This window comes from Physeter macrocephalus, chromosome 2 (genome assembly GCF_002837175.3).
Source record: "Physeter macrocephalus isolate SW-GA chromosome 2, ASM283717v5, whole genome shotgun sequence".
Taxonomy (NCBI): domain Eukaryota; kingdom Metazoa; phylum Chordata; class Mammalia; order Artiodactyla; family Physeteridae; genus Physeter; species Physeter macrocephalus.
Genome location: NC_041215.1, coordinates 7,721,786 through 7,739,379, shown reverse-complemented (window position 1 = coordinate 7,739,379; position 17,594 = coordinate 7,721,786). Strand labels below are relative to the sequence as shown.

The 17,594-nt window shown below is 38.0% G+C and overlaps 1 protein-coding gene across 4 annotated transcripts in view; it reads left to right on the top strand.

Moving 5' to 3' along the window:
• The window catches only part of UIMC1 (ubiquitin interaction motif containing 1), a 170,803-nt gene that overhangs the window by 28,711 nt on the left and 124,498 nt on the right, over positions 1-17,594 (top strand). For all 4 annotated transcript variants that reach the window (XM_055079989.1, XM_024116287.3, XM_024116288.3 and 1 more), the window contains exon 2: positions 4,965-5,116. In XM_055079989.1, coding sequence (XP_054935964.1) covers positions 4,973-5,116 — 144 coding nt within the window. In that variant the 5' untranslated portion in view covers positions 4,965-4,972. The remainder of the gene's footprint in view (positions 1-4,964; positions 5,117-17,594) is intronic.

Sequence of the window (17,594 nt, the reverse complement as noted above, 5' to 3'; positions counted from 1 at the left end):
GGCCTCTCCTGCTGCGGAGCGCAGGCTCCGGACGCGCAGGCTCAGCGGCCATGGCTCACGGGCCCAGCCGCTCCGCGGCATGTGGGATCCTCCTGGACCGGGGCACGAACCCGTGTCCCCTGCATCGGCAGGCGGACTCTCAACCACTGCGCCACCAGGGAAGCCCTAAGGTGGTTCTTTTTAAATCAGTGACTATTTAAGTCATTGAGTCTCTGCTTTGGTTATAATGTAAAATCATCTGGGGAGGTTTTTTTTTAAAATTTAGGTAGAATTCATAGAACATAAAATCCAACATTTTAGTCATTTTAAAGTGTATAATAGCTTTTTGTACAGTCAAAGTGTTGTGCAGCTATCACCACTTTCTAATTTTAAACACTTTCATCACCCAAAAAGAAACCCTATAGTCATTAAGTAGTCACTCTATGTTTCTCTCTCCTCCAACTTCTAGCAGTCTTAATATGCTTTCTGTCTCTGTAGATTTGTCTATTCAGGATGTTTCATATAGACAGAATCATACAATATGTGGGCTCTTGTGTCTGGCTGCTTTCATTTAACATAATGTTTTCAAGGTTTATCCATGTTGTAGCATGTATCAGTACTTTATTCCTTTTTAAGGCTGACCAATATTCCATTTTATGGAAGTCCCACATTTTGTTTATCCATTCATCATTTGGGTTATTTACATTTTTTGGCTATTATGATTAAGGCTGTTATGAACATTTAAGTACAAGTTTTTTTCTGAATACTTTTTAATTTTCTTGGGTGTTTACCTGGGAGTAGAATTGCTAAGTGTATTTTAACTTTTTGAGGAATTGCCAAGCAATTTTCCACAGCAGCTGCAGAATTTTATATTCTCACTAGCAGTGGATGAAAGTTTTAATTTCTCTGCATCCTGGGGACTTCCCTGATGGTGTAGTGGTTAAGAATCTGCCTGCCAACGCAGGGGACACAGGTTCGAGCCCTGGTCTGGGAAGATCCCACATGCTGTGGAGCAGCTAAGCCCATGTGCCACAACTACTGAGCCTGTGCTCTAGAGCCTGTGAGCCACAGTTACTGAGCCCGTATGCCACAACTACTGAAGCCTACATGCCTAGAGCCGGTGCTCCGCAACAAGAGAAGCCACCACAATGAGAAGCCCGTGCACCGCAATGAAGAGTAGCCTCTGCTTGTTGCAACTAGAGAAAGCCCTCCTGCAGCAACAAAGACCCAACACAGCCAATAAATAAATAAATAAATAAATAAATTTATAAAAAATTTCTCCACATCCTTGACAACATTTGCTGTTTTCTTAAAATAAAAAAACCTCACAACTTTGAGATATGATTCACTTACCATATAATCCACCCACTTAAACTATACAATTGGAATTAAAAAACAGAACTGCCATATGATCCAGCAATTTCACTTCTGAGTATTTACCTGAAGAAAACAAAAACACTAATTTGAAAAGATATATGCACACCAGTGTTAATTGCAGCATTATTTACAGTAACCAAGATATGGAAGCAACCTAAATGTCCATTGATAGGTTAGTGGATAAAGAAGTCGTACACACACACACACACACACACACACACACACACACACACACACAGTGAAATATTACTGAGTCATAAAAAAATGAAATGTTGCCATTTGGAACAGCATAGATAGATCTAGAGGGTATTATGCTAAGTGAAATAAGTCTGACAGAAAAAGACAAGTATAGATGTGTGATCTCACTTATATGTGGAATCTAAAAAACAAAACAGACTCATAGATACAGAGAATAAACTGGTGGTTGCCAAAGGGGAGGGGGATTGGAGATGGGGCAAAATGGATGAAAGGGATTGAGGTACAAATCTCTAGTTATAAAATAAATAAGCCATGAGGATGTAATAGCATAAGGAATATGGTCAGTAATATTTTAATAGTTTTGTATGGGGGCAGATGAGTTACTAGACTTATGGTGATCATTTCATAATGTATGCAAATGTCAAATCACTATCTAATACACCTGAAAATAACATAATATTGTACATCAATTATATTTTCAATTAAAAAATATACAGTTGAAGAGTATAGAATTTTAAAACATTTTATTACCTCCAAAAAGAAATCTCTTTGCCCCTTAGTGGTTACTCTTCAACTCTTCCAATCCCCCCGTCCTTGACAACCACTAATCTACTTTCTCTGTTTATAGATTTGCTCTTCTGGATGTTTCATATAAATGAAATCATATAATATGTGGGATTTTGTGACTGCCTTCTTTGACTAAACATGTTTTCAAGGTTTATTCATGTTGTAGCCTGTATCAGTACTTCATTCCTTCTTTTTTTCCCCCACAGTGACTGCACCATTTTACATTCCCATCAACAATATACTAGGATTCCAATTGCTCCATACCCTTGTCAGCACTTGTTATTTTCCATTATTATTAAAAAATTTTTTAAAAAAATTTCTTTTATTTATTTATTTTTGGCTGTGTTGGGTCTTCATTGCTGTGCGTGGGCTTTCTCTAGTTGCAGCGAGTGGGGGCTACTCTTCATTGAGGTGCGCGGGTTTCTCACTGTGGTGGCTTCTCTTGTTGCGGAGCATGGGCTCTAGGCCCATGGGCTTCAGAAGTTGTGTCACGTGGGCTCAGTAGTTGTGGCTTGCGGGCTCTAGAGCGCAGGCTCGGTAGTTGTGGCGCACAGGCTTAGCTGCTCTGCGGCATGTGGGATCCTCCCGGACCAGGGCTCGAACCCGTGTCTCCTGCATTGGCAGGTGGATTCTTAACCACTGCGCCACCAGGGAAGCCCTCCATTATTTTTTTTATAGCGATCATTAGTGGGCTTTGCATTTGCCTGATGACTAATTATGTTGAACACCTTTTCATGTGCTTATTGGTCATTTATATATCTTCTTTGGAGAAATGTGTTCATATTCTTTGCCCATTTTATAGTTGGTTTATTTGCCCTTTTACTGTTGAGTTGCAAGAGTTCTTTATATATTCTGTATACAGTTCCTTTATTACATAGATGCTTTGCAAATATTTTTCCCATTCTTTATTATTTTTTTAAACTTTTCTTAATATTATGGTTGGTTTGGAGCACAAAGGTTTTTAATAAGATGAAGCCCAGTTTATCTGTTCTTTCTTTTGTTGCTTATGCTTTTAAAAAAAAATACATTTGTTTATTTTATTTATTTTTGGATGCATTGGGTCTTTGTTGCTGCGCACAGGCTTTCTCTGGTTGCGGCAGGCGGGGGCTGCTCTTCATTGCGGTGTGTGTGCTTCACTGCGATGGCTTCTCTTTTGCAGAGTGTGGGCTCTAGGCATGCAGGCTTCAGTAGTTGTTGCACGTGCACTCAGTAGTTGTGGATCACGGGCTCTAGAGTGCAGGCTCAGTAGTTGTGGCGCATGGGCTTAGTTGCTGTGTGGCATGTGGGATCTTCCCCGACCAGGGCTTGAACCCACGTCCCATGCATTGGCAGGTGGATTCTTAACCACTGCGCCACCAGGGAAGTCCCATTGTTGCTTATGCTTTTGATGTCATATTTAACAAACTATTGCCTGTCCAAGATGACAAAGCTTTATGCATATGTTTTGCTTAAGAATTTTATAGGTTTTGCTCTTTCATTCAGGTCTTTGATCCATTTATTTCGTGCAGTTCTTTAATATGTGAGGTAGAGGTCCAGTTTCATTCTTTTGCATTTGGATATCTGGTTGTCCCAGTACCATTTGTTGAAGAGACTTATACTTTGCCCATTGAATTATCTTGGTACTTTTGTCGAAAGCAATTGATAGCAAACGTGTGGGTGTTTTCTTGACTCTCACATAATGACTAGTTCTTCTATTCCATTTATCTTTATTTCTATTCTTGTGCCAGTGCCACACGGTCTTGATGATGTAGCTTTGTAGTAAGTTTTGAAATTGAGATGTGTGAGTCCTTCAGCTTTGTTCCTTTTTTTCAAGATTATTTTGGCTATTCTGGGACCTCTGTTTTTTCCATGTGAATTTTAGGATCAACTTGTCTATGTCTGCAAAAAAGCCAATAGGAATTGTATTAGGGATTATGTTGTATCTGTAGAGCAATTTGGGGAATATTGTTGTCTTAACGATGTCAAGTCTTCCAATTCATGAACGTAGGATGTCTTTGCATTTACTTAGATCTTTTATATCTTTCAACAATATTTTAAAGTTTTCAGTTGCAGGTCTTGCACTTTTGTTAAATTTTGTTAAGAATTTTATTATTATTTAAGAATTTTATTATTTTTGATGCCATTAAAAATGGAATTTAAAATTTTCATTTTTGGATTATTTATTGCTAGTAGATAGCAGTATAACTGATTTTTGTATATTTACCTTGTATCCAGCAGTCTTGCTGAACTTATTCATTAGTTATAACAGTTTTTTAGTGGATTTCTTAGTTCTTTTTTTTTTTAAATACAAGATCATGCCATCTGCAAAAGGCAGTAGTTTTACTTCTTCCTTTCCTATTTGGATGTCTTTTATTTCTTCTTCTTGCTTAATTGACCTGTCTAGAGCCTCCAGTATAATGTTCAATAGAAATGATGAAAGCAGACATTCTTGTCTTGTTCCTGTCCTAAGAGGAAAGCATTTAGTCTTTCACCTTTAAGTATGATATTAGCAGTGGGTATTTTGAAGATGTCTTTTATTGGGTTGAGGCATTGGTATTAAAAAAAACTTTTAAATAAATAATAATATATAGTCAAGAGGACCAATTATTTAAGTTAATGTTTAAGGAACTAGGGTAAATTATTGTATTTTTCCTATTGAAATATCGCTGAAGAGATGAGATTTATATATTTATATATGTATTTTTTCCTTTATAGAAAAAATACAAATCTTAATGAGTAGTAGAAGAGTTCAGAAATCCAGTTTTATTTCTGTTAGATGCATATGTTTTTTTTTACATGACCAAATTACAAATAGCATCTAAAAAACTTATACTTTAAGTAAATTATTTTTCCTTGTATTTCAGACAGAAGGATGCCACGGAGAAAGAAAAAAGTTAAAGAAGTCTCTGAAGCTCAGAACCTGGAGAAGAAAGATACAGAAACTACCAGTTCTGTCAATGTGAAGAAGTGTAGACTTGAGGATGCATTCATTGTGATATCTGATAGTGATGGAGAGGTCAGTATTATGAAGAGTAGAGCTCTAGGTCTCAAACTAGGCCTCCTTATCTGTGATTAGTTTGTTTTGTGAGACTATACCTTAATGGCACCATGCAGTTTTTTTTTTTATTAAAAAAAATTTTTTTTAAGGGTTTTTTTTTTTTTTTTTTGATGTGGACCATTTTAAAGTCCTTATTGAATTTGTTACAATATTGCTTCTGTTTTATGTTTTGCTTTCTTGTTCAGGAGGCATGTGGGATCTTAGCTCCCCGACCAAGGATCAAACCCGCACCCCCTGCATTGGAAGGCGAAGTTTTAACCACTGGACGGTCAGGGAAGTCCTGACCATGCAGTTTTTACTTAGCTTCACTTTGATTTGTAAATGGAATTAAGAATTACTTAAAAGAAAGAAATCATACTGTTTGGCTGAGGATGGATCATAGTTCCTCAGTTTTATATTAACTGAAGGTGATATTTAAAAACTATTTGAATAAATTAGATGTGAATCTTAATTTTCATATGTCTGGAAAGTGAGAGAAAGACAATGGAAATGCCTTTGAAGTCTCTGGATATACTCTGTCCAATGTGGTAGCAATTAGCCACCTGTAGCTATTTAAATTTAAATTAATTAAAATGAAATACAAGGAAAAATCAGTTCCTCTCTTGCACTAGTCACCTCTAGTACCTGCTGTGTTAGCGCAGGTATAGAATATTTCCGTCATTGTAGAAAGCTTTGTTGGACAGTGCTGTAATAGATCTTAACATCTTTCCTTTGTTCCCTATTTCCATTTGTTAATTGGAGATTTGTACCTGTCTATAGGTCACATCCAGTAAGGCAGTGAAGTAAGTCATAGTTTTTTCCTCTAAGTTTACATCTCGCTCTTCTTTATCTTTTATCTCATTTGATGGTAGAACCACTCATTTACCTCAAGTTATAAAGCTCAGAATTATCCCTAACTCTTTCCTCTATCTCATGTTTTATACCTAATCATTCACCACATCCTTTAGCTTTTTTAATATGATTTTTCTTTTTTAAAAAAATTTATTTTTATTTTTGGCTGCGTCGGGTCTTTGTTGCGGCATGTGGGATCTTCATTGTGGTGCTCAGGCTTCTCTCTAGTTGTGGTGTGAGGGTTTTCTCTCTCTGATTGTGGCGCTTGGGCTCCAGAGCATGTTGGTCTTTGTAGTTGTGGCTCTTGGGCTCCAGAGCACTTGGGCTCTGTAGTTTGAGGCACACGGTTCTCTAGTTGAGGTGTGGAGGCTCAGTAGTTGCCCCGTGGCATGTGGGATCTTAGTTCCCCGACCAGGGATCGAACCTGCATCCCCTGCATTGGGAGGCGGATTCTTTTTTTTTTTTTTTGCGGTACGCGGGCCTCTCACTGTTGTGGCCTCTCCCGTTGTGCAGCACAGGCTCCGGATGCGCAGGCTCAGCGGCCATGGCTCACGGGCCTAGCCGCTCCACGGCATGTGGGATCTTCCCGGACCGGGGCACGAACCCGTGTCCTCTGCAACGGCAGGTGGACCCTCAACCACTGCGCCACCAGGGAAGCCCGGGAGGCGGATTCTTTACCACTGGACCACCAGGGAAGTCCCACATCCTTTAGCGTTTAACCTCTTAAATGACACTCACATCTGTCCTTCCTGTTCCATTTTTCATTTCTTTTCTTGATCATTTGTTATTTGAGTTCTTATAGCGGACTCTTGCTTCTCTGCCTTCAGTTTTTTCTCTCTAAATTTCACTTAGCTTACTCCAGCTTTCTTCTAAGAATTTAAACTTTAGATCTTTGTACTCGCTTGCTTAGAAATCCTTGACTCCATAATCCCTACAAAATCAGTTCAGAATTTTAATGTGGTATACTCTATCAGAACCTTTACAGTTTGAATAGTCTCATTTATATTCTTATGAGCAGTGTGTTAATTTCCTTGTTCCCTGCAAAGACTATTATGACATTTTTTATTTTTCCCAACTTGATAATCAGAAGTATGATTTTTTTTTTTTTTTTTTTTTTTGTGTGTGTGTGTGTGTGGTACGCGGGCCTCTCACTGTTGTGGCCTCTCCCGTTGCGGAGCACAGGCTCTGGACGCGCAGGCTCAGCGGCCATGGCTCACGGGCCCAGCCGCTCTGCGGCATGTGGGATCTTCCCGGACCGGGGCACGAACCCGTATCCCCTGCATCGGCAGGCGGATTCTCAACCACTGCGCCACCAGGGAAGCCCCAGAAGTATGTTTTAAATAATAAGCAAGATGTAACATTTTCTCATATTTCTGTTGGATATTTGTTTTTTTGGGGGGGAACTTTCTTGTAGCCTGATTTTTAATTAGGATTTTGTCTAAATAGTTCTTTTTGAAAGTATAAAAGTATAAAGAAGAGAACAATCCATTGATGCTACTATTTGGATAACTAAACTTAATATTGACAAGAGTAAAATAGTTATACACATACAGATATATTAAAAAGTTATATACATACCTGTTAAAAAATCAAAACAGAATAAAAACAGTTCAAAAGTGTTTGAAAATAAGAGTATAGAAAGGTATAAAATGAGGATGTACATCTGAGTCAGTGTACATTTAATGAAAGATAACAGTTTCTTCTGTATTCTTCCAGAAAAAAAAATCTTTATACATAATACCATCAATAAAAACTTTTACAGGAAAGGAATCATGTGACACATAATGTTTTGCTTTTTCACTTAATATTACTTGTAGATCTTTCTATAACAGCACATACAGATTTATCTCATTAAATTTTTAAAAATTATCAAATATATAGTATGTACAGGAGAGTGCATAATATGTAAATGCATAGTTTACAGAAAAGAATCTGAGCACCTATATTCACCATATTTGAAGCCCTCTTGACTTAGTGTGGACCCTCCCCAAATGCATCTCTTTCCACACATCCAGAGGTAACTACTATATTTATCTTTCCATTCTTTTCTTTACATTGCTACCACATTTACATGTGTCTCTAAACAGTGTTCATTTATACTGAAGAACTGAGTCTCAGTGGATAGGCACTTCTACCAATGTTTTTCAGCAATCTATCCTTTCTCCAAAGATTTGAAATTTCACCTTTATTGTAAACTTAAATCTTGTCTGCAAATAGGTTAGTTTTTAGATTTTCTGTTTTGTTCCATTGATCTATAACTTTTTTTTTTTTTTCGATACGCGGGCCTCTCACTGCTGTGGTCTCTCCCGTTGCGGAGCACAGGCTCCGGACGCGCAGGTTCAGTGGCCATGGCTCACGGGCCCAGCCGCTCTGCGGCATGTGGGATCTTCCCGGAGCGGAGCACGAACCTATGTCCCCTGCATCGGCAGGCAGACTCTCAACCACTGCGCCACCAGGGAAGCCCTATAACATATTTTTGAAATAAATATTCAGTTGATTATCTTATGTTTTTTAGGTAGGCACTTATATCTGCTAATAATGATAATTTTTCTCTTTTCCTTGCTAGTGTTTACAATTAACTTTTTTGCTTGTTTTATTGCATTGACTATAGACTCCATAATAATGTTGATTGATATCAGTGATAGAGTACATCTTTATGTTGATCTTGAATTTAATTGTGGAAGTATCCTGATGTTTTGCTATTCGCTTCATATTTCTGTTTGTTTCAGAAATATTCTTTAACTGCTTATTTACTATTAGTATTTTTAGAAATGTATGTTTAATCAAATGTTTAATCAGATTTCATTATTTAGCAAGATGATACAGCTTTTCTCCTATTATCAGTTAATATTATATATTAATACATTTTAAAATTTTGGAACATCTTCGCATTTCTGGGGTAAATCTTACTTGGTCATGATGTATTACGTTAACATAATATTGAATTTTCTTTCTCAGTATATCATTTATGAGTTTGCATCTGTATTCCTAGTGGCGTTTGTTTTATGTAATTGTCTTTTTTTGGTATTGTTTTCATCAGATTTTAGGATTAGGTTTATGGTATAAAATAGAGGAAGCTTTTCATTATTTTAATGTTCTACCAGTTGAAATAGTAAAGGAATTTTCTGTTCTTTAAGGTTTACTAGGATTTGTTCATAAAACTGGTCTGCCAACTAATTTTTAATATTACTTTATGTTCTTTAGTATCTCGGTATTTTTGTGCATTTAAAAAAAAAACTTTGTTTTACAAGGTAAAAAAGTAGTTGGTAGAGTCATTCTTTTGGCCTGTGAGTTTAAAATTAAATGACTTACTTGATATTTCTTCTGCTCTTTGCGCTGCTGACAGCACTAACTTTAATTTATTCTTCAGCTTAGATGTCAGTTTCTTTGGCGGGGGTCCTTGCAGATCTTCCAAGACTGGGGTCAGTAGGCCATCTCTCGTGCTTTCATAGAACCTGTATTTCTGTAGTATTGATTGTCACACTGTTTTGAAACTGCCACTGTGTTTTTCTGCCTTTAACACTAGACCATGATTTCCTAGAGGTTAAGAATTTTGTGTCTTAAATACCTAACAATAGTGCTTGGCCTGTATTAGTAGACATTATCAAAAAATACCTGTATTAAGTTTTACTTGTTGGTGCTGCTGTTTTATTTATTTCAATATTTCTTCAAGAAAACGTTCTAGTTCGCTGGTGCAGAAGAAGCCAGGAAATGTCTTACTTTTTTCTTCTTTCCTTCCTCCCTCCCTCCCTCCCACCCTTTCTTTTTTAAATTGAAGTATAATTGATTTACAATGTTTTGTTAATTACTGCTGTACAGAAAAGTGATTCTGTTTTTTATATATGTATGTATATATACTACATTCTTTTTTAAAAATATTCTTTTCCATTGTGGTTTATCATAGGATACCAGATATAGTTCTCTGTGCTATACAGTAGGAGCTTGTTGTTTATCCACTCTATATATAAAAGTTTACATCTGCTAACCCCAACCTCCCACTCCATCCCTTCCCCAACCCCCTCCCCCTTTGGCAACCACCAATATGTTCTCTATGTCCGTGATTTTGTTTCTGTTTCATAGATAGGTTCGTGTTGTATTTTAGATTCCATATGTAAGTGATATCATATGGTATTTGTCTTTCTCTTTCTGACTTACTTCACTCAGTATGATAATCTTTAGTTGCATCCATGTTGCTGCAAATGGCATTATTTAGTTCTTTTTTATGGCTGAGTAGCATTCCATTGTATATATGTATCACATCTCCTTTCTCCACTCATCTGTTGATGGACATTTAGGTTGCTTCCATGTCTTGGCTATTGTGAACAGTGTTGCTATGAACATAGGGGTGCATGTATCTTTTTTAAAATTTTATTTTATTTTTGGCTGCGTTGGGTCTTCGTTGCTTCACATGGGCTTTCTCTTGTTGCGGCGAGCGGGGGCTACTCTTCGTTGTGGTGTGCAGGCCTCTCATTGTGGTGGCTTCTCTTGTTGTGGAGCACGGGCTCTAGGTGCGTGGGCTTTAGTAGTTGTGGCATGTGGGTTCAGTAGTTGTGGCTCGTGGGCTCTAGAGCACAGGCTCAGTAGTTGTGGTGTATGGGCTTAGTTGCTCCGTGGCGTGTGGGATCTTCCGGCCCAGGGATCGAACCCATGTCCCCTGCATTGGCAGGCGGATTCTTAACCACTGTGCCACCAGGGAAGTCATCACAGGAATTTTGAGAGGAATTAAATGAGGTGATGTATTTAAGGTACCTGACACATAGTAAGTCTGCAGTACATAGTAACTGTTTATTTAAAATTTTATTTTATTTTTGGCTGCGTTGGGTCTTCGTTGCTTCACATGGGCTTTCTCTTGTTGCGGCGAGCGGGGGCTACTCTTCGTTGTGGTGTGCAGGCCTCTCATTGTGGTGGCTTCTCTTGTTGTGGAGCACGGGCTCTAGGTGCGTGGGCTTTAGTAGTTGTGGCATGTGGGTTCAGTAGTTGTGGCTCGTGGGCTCTAGAGCACAGGCTCAGTAGTTGTGGTGTATGGGCTTAGTTGCTCCGTGGCGTGTGGGATCTTCCGGCCCAGGGATCGAACCCATGTCCCCTGCATTGGCAGGCGGATTCTTAACCACTGTGCCACCAGGGAAGTCCTCACAGGAATTTTGAGAGGAATTAAATGAGGTGATGTATTTAAGGTACCTGACACATAATAAGTCTGCAGTACATAGTAACTGTTTATTAAAAACTTCTATTGTATTATATAAGCTGGTAGACATATTGTAAGAAACACATTTATATAAGAGAGTACAAAAAGCGTGCTGTATCATTAAATCACTTCTTTGATACCAGTTGGATAATCTTCCTCACTGCCTGAAGAAAGATGCCCATAAGGGTCAGTAACCAGTTGGATTCTGTTGGTCCCAAAACAATCCATGGGGCCAGTTAATGAATTGGATTGGATCTACAGTTGATCCTTGAACAACACAGTTTTGAACTGCATGAGTCCACTTATACATGGATTTTTTTCACTAGTAGATATTACTGTATTACATGATCTGTGGTTGGTTGAACCTGCAGATGCAGAACCGCAGTTATGGAGGATTTGCAGATATGGAGGAACTGTGTATATATAGGGTGCCGCCTGTAAGTTATACACAGATTTTTGACTCTGCGGAGGGTCGGTACCCATAACCCTCTCGTTGTTCAGGGTCCAACTGTATTTTTCTTGTCTTCTTCAATCTTCAATTCCCCATTTTCAGGATTCTCAGTTGTAAATTTGAAGTATTTCAGTTGGATAAGTTTTAGCTTTCCTGGAAATGGAAAGATAAATTCCTGTCTGCCATTTTTCCAACATCTTTTAGAGAATAGTTTTTTGAATCTCATAGCATTTGTTTTGTTGTTAGTATCTGTTCACCCCTTTATGAAAGAGAGCTTTGGCATCACTATGTGCTCTAAAAGTAAAACCATCTGAGAGTTTTGATCAGGAATGGGTATTGGATTTTGTCAAATGTTTTTTCTTTTTATTTTTTTTAACATCTTTATTGGAGTATAATTTGCTTTACAATGGTGTGTTAGTTTCTGCTTTATAACAGAGCGAATCAGCTATACATGTACATATACATATATCCCCATATCCCATCCCTCTTGCGTCTCCCTCCCACCCTCCCTATCCCACCCCTCTAGGTGGTCACAAAGCACCAAGCTGATCTCCCTGTGCTATGCAGCTGCTTCCCACTAGCTATCTGTTTTACATTTGGTACTGTATATATGTCCATGGGACCCTCTCACTTCGTCCCAGCTTACCCTTCCCCCTCTCTGTGTCCTCAAGTCCATTCTCTACGTCTGCGTCTTTATTCCTGTCCTGCCCCTAGGTTCTTCAGAACCATTTAAAAATATTCCATATATATGTGTTAGCATACAGTATTCGTTTTTCAAATGTTTTTTCTTAGTGTATGACATGAACTTATAATTTTTCTTTTTCAGTCTGACAGACTGGTGAATTACATTGATCTTTGAATATTAAATCAATCCAGCATTCTTGGGATAAACTTCCCTTGCTCCTGATGTTGGATTTGATTTGCTAAAATTTCATTTAGGATTTTTGCACGTATCTTCATGAGGGTTATTGGTTTGTAGTTTTCTTATAATGTCTTTATCTGGTTTTGATGTCAGGGTAATTTTGGCTTTATAGAATGAGTTAGGAAATGTATCCTCTTCAGGTTTTTAGAAGAGTTTATATGATTTCTAACTTAAATGTTTGATAGAATTTGCCAGTAAAATCATCTGGGCTTGAAGTTTTGTTTGTGGAAAGGATTTTAACTACAATTTCACCTTCATTAATACATATAATGCTATTAAAGTTATCTCTTTTCTTGAGTAAGCTTTGATTGTATATTTCAAGGAATTTGTCCATTTCAACTACATTGTTGAATTTCTTGTTATAAATAGTTGTTTATAATATTTCGTTGTTGTACCTTTTGAAATCTGTAGAACGTATGGTGATAACACCTCTCTTATTCCTGATACAGCTCTTTCTTCTTCATCTTGATTGGCCTGGTTTATCACTTTTTTTTTTTTTTTTGTGGTATGCGGGCCTTCCTCTGCCGTGGCCTCTCCCATTGCGGAGCACAGGCTCCGGACGCGCAGGCTCAGCAGCCATGGCTCACGGGCCCAGCCGCTCCGCGGCACGCGGGATCCTCCCAGACCGGGGCGCGAACCCGGTTCCCCTGCATCGGCAGGCGGACACGCAACCACTGCGCCACCAGGGAAGCCCCTGGTTTATCACTTTTGCCTTCACTGATTTTCTGTTTAATTTTTCTGTTTTCAGTTTAATTGATTTCTACTTTGATCTTTATTTCCTTTCTTCTGCTTATTTTATTTTTTAATTTTTATTATTTATTTATAAAAATATTTGTTTATTTTGGCTTTACCGGGTCTTAGTTGCAGCATGCAGGATCTTTAGTTGCGGCATGCAGACTTCTTAGTTGCGACATGTGGACTTCTTAGTTGCGGCATGCGGACTCTTAGTTGCAGCATGCATGTGGGATCTAGTTCCCTGACCAGGGATCAAACCCGGGCCCGCTGCATTGGGAGCGCAGAGTCTTACCCACTGGACCACCAGGGAAGTCCCTCTTCTGCTTAGTTTAGTTTTCTCTTTTGATTCTACTTTCTTAAGTGGAAGCTAAGGTCAAGCTAAGCAAGAGACCTTCTTTTCTAATATAGGTGTTTAATGGTGTAATTTTCGCTTAAGAACTACTAAAGCATCCCACAAATTCTTTACATGTTGTGTTTTCATTTTCATTTAATTCAAAATACTTTCTAATTTCCCTTTGATTTCTTCTTTGATCCATAGGTTATTTAGAGGTGCAACATTTAGTTTTTAAGTACTTGGAAATTTTTCTAGGTTTTTCTGTTAGTTATTTCTGATTTAATTACATTGGTCATATATACTTTGTACATTTGAATCCTTTTTATTTATTTATTTATTTATTTGAATCCTTTTTATTTATTTATTTATTTATTTATTTATTTTTTGTGGTATGCGGGCCTCCCTCTGCTGCGGCCTCTCCCGTTGCGGAGCACAGGCTCCGTACGCGCAGGCTCAGCGGCTATGGCTCACGGGCCCAGCCGCTCCGCGGCATGTGGGATCTTCCCGGACCGGGGCGCGAACCCGGTTCCCCTGCATCGGCAGGCGGACGCGCAACCACTGCGCCACCAGGGAAGCCCTTGAATCCTTTTTAAATTGATGGAAACTTGTTTTATGACCTAGAATATCATTTATCTTGGTAAATATTCTGTGTGTACTTGAGAAGAATGTGTATTTTGTGTGATGTTTTCTATAAATGTCAGTCTGGTCAAGTTGGTTGATAATGTTGTCAAATTTACTATATCCTTATTGTTTTTCTGCACATATTCTACAATTATTTTGAGGGAAGTATTATAGCCTTTGACTATAATTGTGGATTTGTCTATTTCTCTTTTCAGTTCTGTCAATTTTTGTTTCATGTATTTTGAAGTTTTGTTACTAGGTGTGTGAATATTTAGGATTTTTCTCTCTTCTTTTTTTTTTTTTTTTTTTTTTTTTTCCCCAGTATGCGGGCCTCTCACTGTTGTGGCCTCTCCCGTAGCGGAGCACAGGCTCCGGACGCGCAAGCTCAGTGACCATGGCTCACGGGCCCAGCCGCTCTGCGGCATGTGGGATCCTCCCGGACTGGGGCATGAACCCGTGTCCCCTGCCTCGGCAGGCGGACTCTCAACCACTGCGCCACCAGGGAAGCCCTTTTCTCTCTTCTTGATTGAGCTCGTTATTGTTATGAAATAACCTTTTTTTAATCACTGGTGATAATCTTTGCTCTGATATTTACTTCTTATGACGGTAATATAGTTACTCCAGTTTTCTTTTTTGGCCATGCTGTGCGACTTGCAGGATCTTAGTTCCCTGACCAGGGATCGAACCCATGCCCCCTGCAGTTGAAGCATGGAGTCTTAACCACTGGATTGCCAGGGAAGTCCCCATAGGACAATTCTTTAATAGAAACAAGTTTACATGTTAACATTTATGGCTTAGCTGGAATAAATCTGTCCAAATTAAAATTTTATTAAGGACCAAATATAGAATGACTGGTTTTTGTATAAAGTAATGGAATTCCCTCAAAACAATGGGTCTACTTCCATTTTAAGACCTCTGAAAAGCAAAATATCTAGTTATTAAAATAATTAAAACTTTTCACCCGTAGATGAAAATAGTTATCCATGAGGTTAAATCATACAATGCATGTCGCATGCAAATACCCTTTTTCTGGAACTTACAAACTGTGGGCCTAAAATTATAATTAAGCCATTTCCCCACATTTATTTAGTTTCAAAACATGATAAGTATCTTTTAACTATAGAAAATTACCAAATGACCTAATGTTCAAAATAATATTTTAGAAATGCTATCTTGTGTTAACACTGGTTCATATAGTCCATATATGTTAATATTACAGACTTTTAAATACTAGTCACTCTTTTACTTTTTCTGCTGCCTAAAAGAAATAAATATTTCCATTCTTTGCAATTCTGTCACATACTTAATATAGGAATAAGAATAAAATTCCCTTCTAATATAAGCCATGTTTTCAACTAGCTTAGTTTCTTTATATGGTATTTACCTAGATTTACTGTACAGGCATCATGGATTGATTTTTTCCAGTTAAAAAAATACTACTTCAGTGACTTCCTTAATGAGTGTTCCTTAAAAAAAAACCTTCAAAACTTGAGACATTTCTCAGAAATAAACTTTTATCATTTAGTTTTGAATTTTGTCCATTAGTGCTTATATAGGATCTTAGATGGTTGACTTCAAGAAGGTTAATAACCCTAAAGCCAGATTCATTCCTATAGTTCATTCTGCCCCCTGCATGAAAGTCATGTGATTTTACAGAACTCCCCAAATTGAAGTTGTGTTCAGAAATAAGACTTTTGTATTTTGTAGGATTGTCACTTCAACTTTAGTTGGTTATCTGGTTGTGATACAAAAAGGCATACAAACTACACATTGTTCAGAGAAGCAGTTAATGTAACACAATGTAGGAGATTAAGGTGAACTTTTGATAAAAGGTAGAGAATCGTTACTTATATAGAAGCAACATTTTATCTGTCAAAATTCTTCAATTTCTGTAAAACCTATAATTTGTGAAAAGACAGTCTCTAAATCCAAGATTCTTTTTTTTTAAATTTTTTTGTGGTATGCGGGCCTCTCACTGTTGTGGAGCACAGGCTCCGGACGTGCAGGCTCAGCAGCCATGGCTTACGGGCCCAGCCGCTCCATGGCATGTGGGATCTTCCCGGACCGGGGCACGAACCCGTGTCCCCTGCATCGGCAGGCGGACTCTCAATCACTGCATCACCAGGGAAGCCCTAAATCCAAGATTCTTAAAAACTATGCACAGGGACTTCCCTGGTGGTGCAGTGGTTAAGACTCCACGCTCCCAATTCAGGGGGCCTGGGTTTGATCCCTGGTCAGGGAACTAGATCCCACATGCATGCCACAACTAAGGAGCCCTCTGGCCGCAATTAAGGAGCACATGTGCTGCAACTAAGGAGCTGGTGAGCCGCAACCAAGACCCAGTGCAGCCAAATAAATAAAATAAATATTTTAAAAAAAACTATGCACGAAAACCATAGTATTTGGGAAAAATGTTTATACAAGTAGTTTTAAAAATGTAACTTTTGCTACTATGAATTACACATTAACTAATTGAAAATATGCCACAACGGTAATTCTGGAAAAACAATTTATCATTTTCTAAATGGATTTTCCCCACATTTACTGTATGATGTAGCTGTTAATACTGCACAAGTACATTTAACAATAATGTTTAATTACTTTTTTTTTTTATTTTTTATTTTTTCAGTGATTTCTTTTTTTTTTTAACATCTTTATTGGAATATAATTGTTTTACTTCCCGGACCGGGGCACGAACCCGTGTCCCCTGCATCGGCAGGCGGACTCTCAATCACTGCATCACCAGGGAAGCCCTAAATCCAAGATTCTTAAAAACTATGCACAGGGACTTCCCTGGTGGTGCAGTGGTTAAGACTCCACGCTCCCAATTCAGGGGGCCTGGGTTTGATCCCTGGTCAGGGAACTAGATCCCACATGCATGCCACAACTAAGGAGCCCTCTGGCCGCAATTAAGGAGCACATGTGCTGCAACTAAGGAGCTGGTGAGCCGCAACCAAGACCCAGTGCAGCCAAATAAATAAAATAAATATTTTAAAAAAAACTATGCACGAAAACCATAGTATTTGGGAAAAATGTTTATACAAGTAGTTTTAAAAATGTAACTTTTGCTACTATGAATTACACATTAACTAATTGAAAATATGCCACAACGGTAATTCTGGAAAAACAATTTATCATTTTCTAAATGGATTTTCCCCACATTTACTGTATGATGTAGCTGTTAATACTGCACAAGTACATTTAACAATAATGTTTAATTACTTTTTTTTTTTATTTTTTATTTTTTCAGTGATTTCTTTTTTTTTTTAACATCTTTATTGGAATATAATTGTTTTACAATGGTGTGTTAGTTTCTGGTTTACAACAAAGTGAATCAGTTATACATATACATATGTT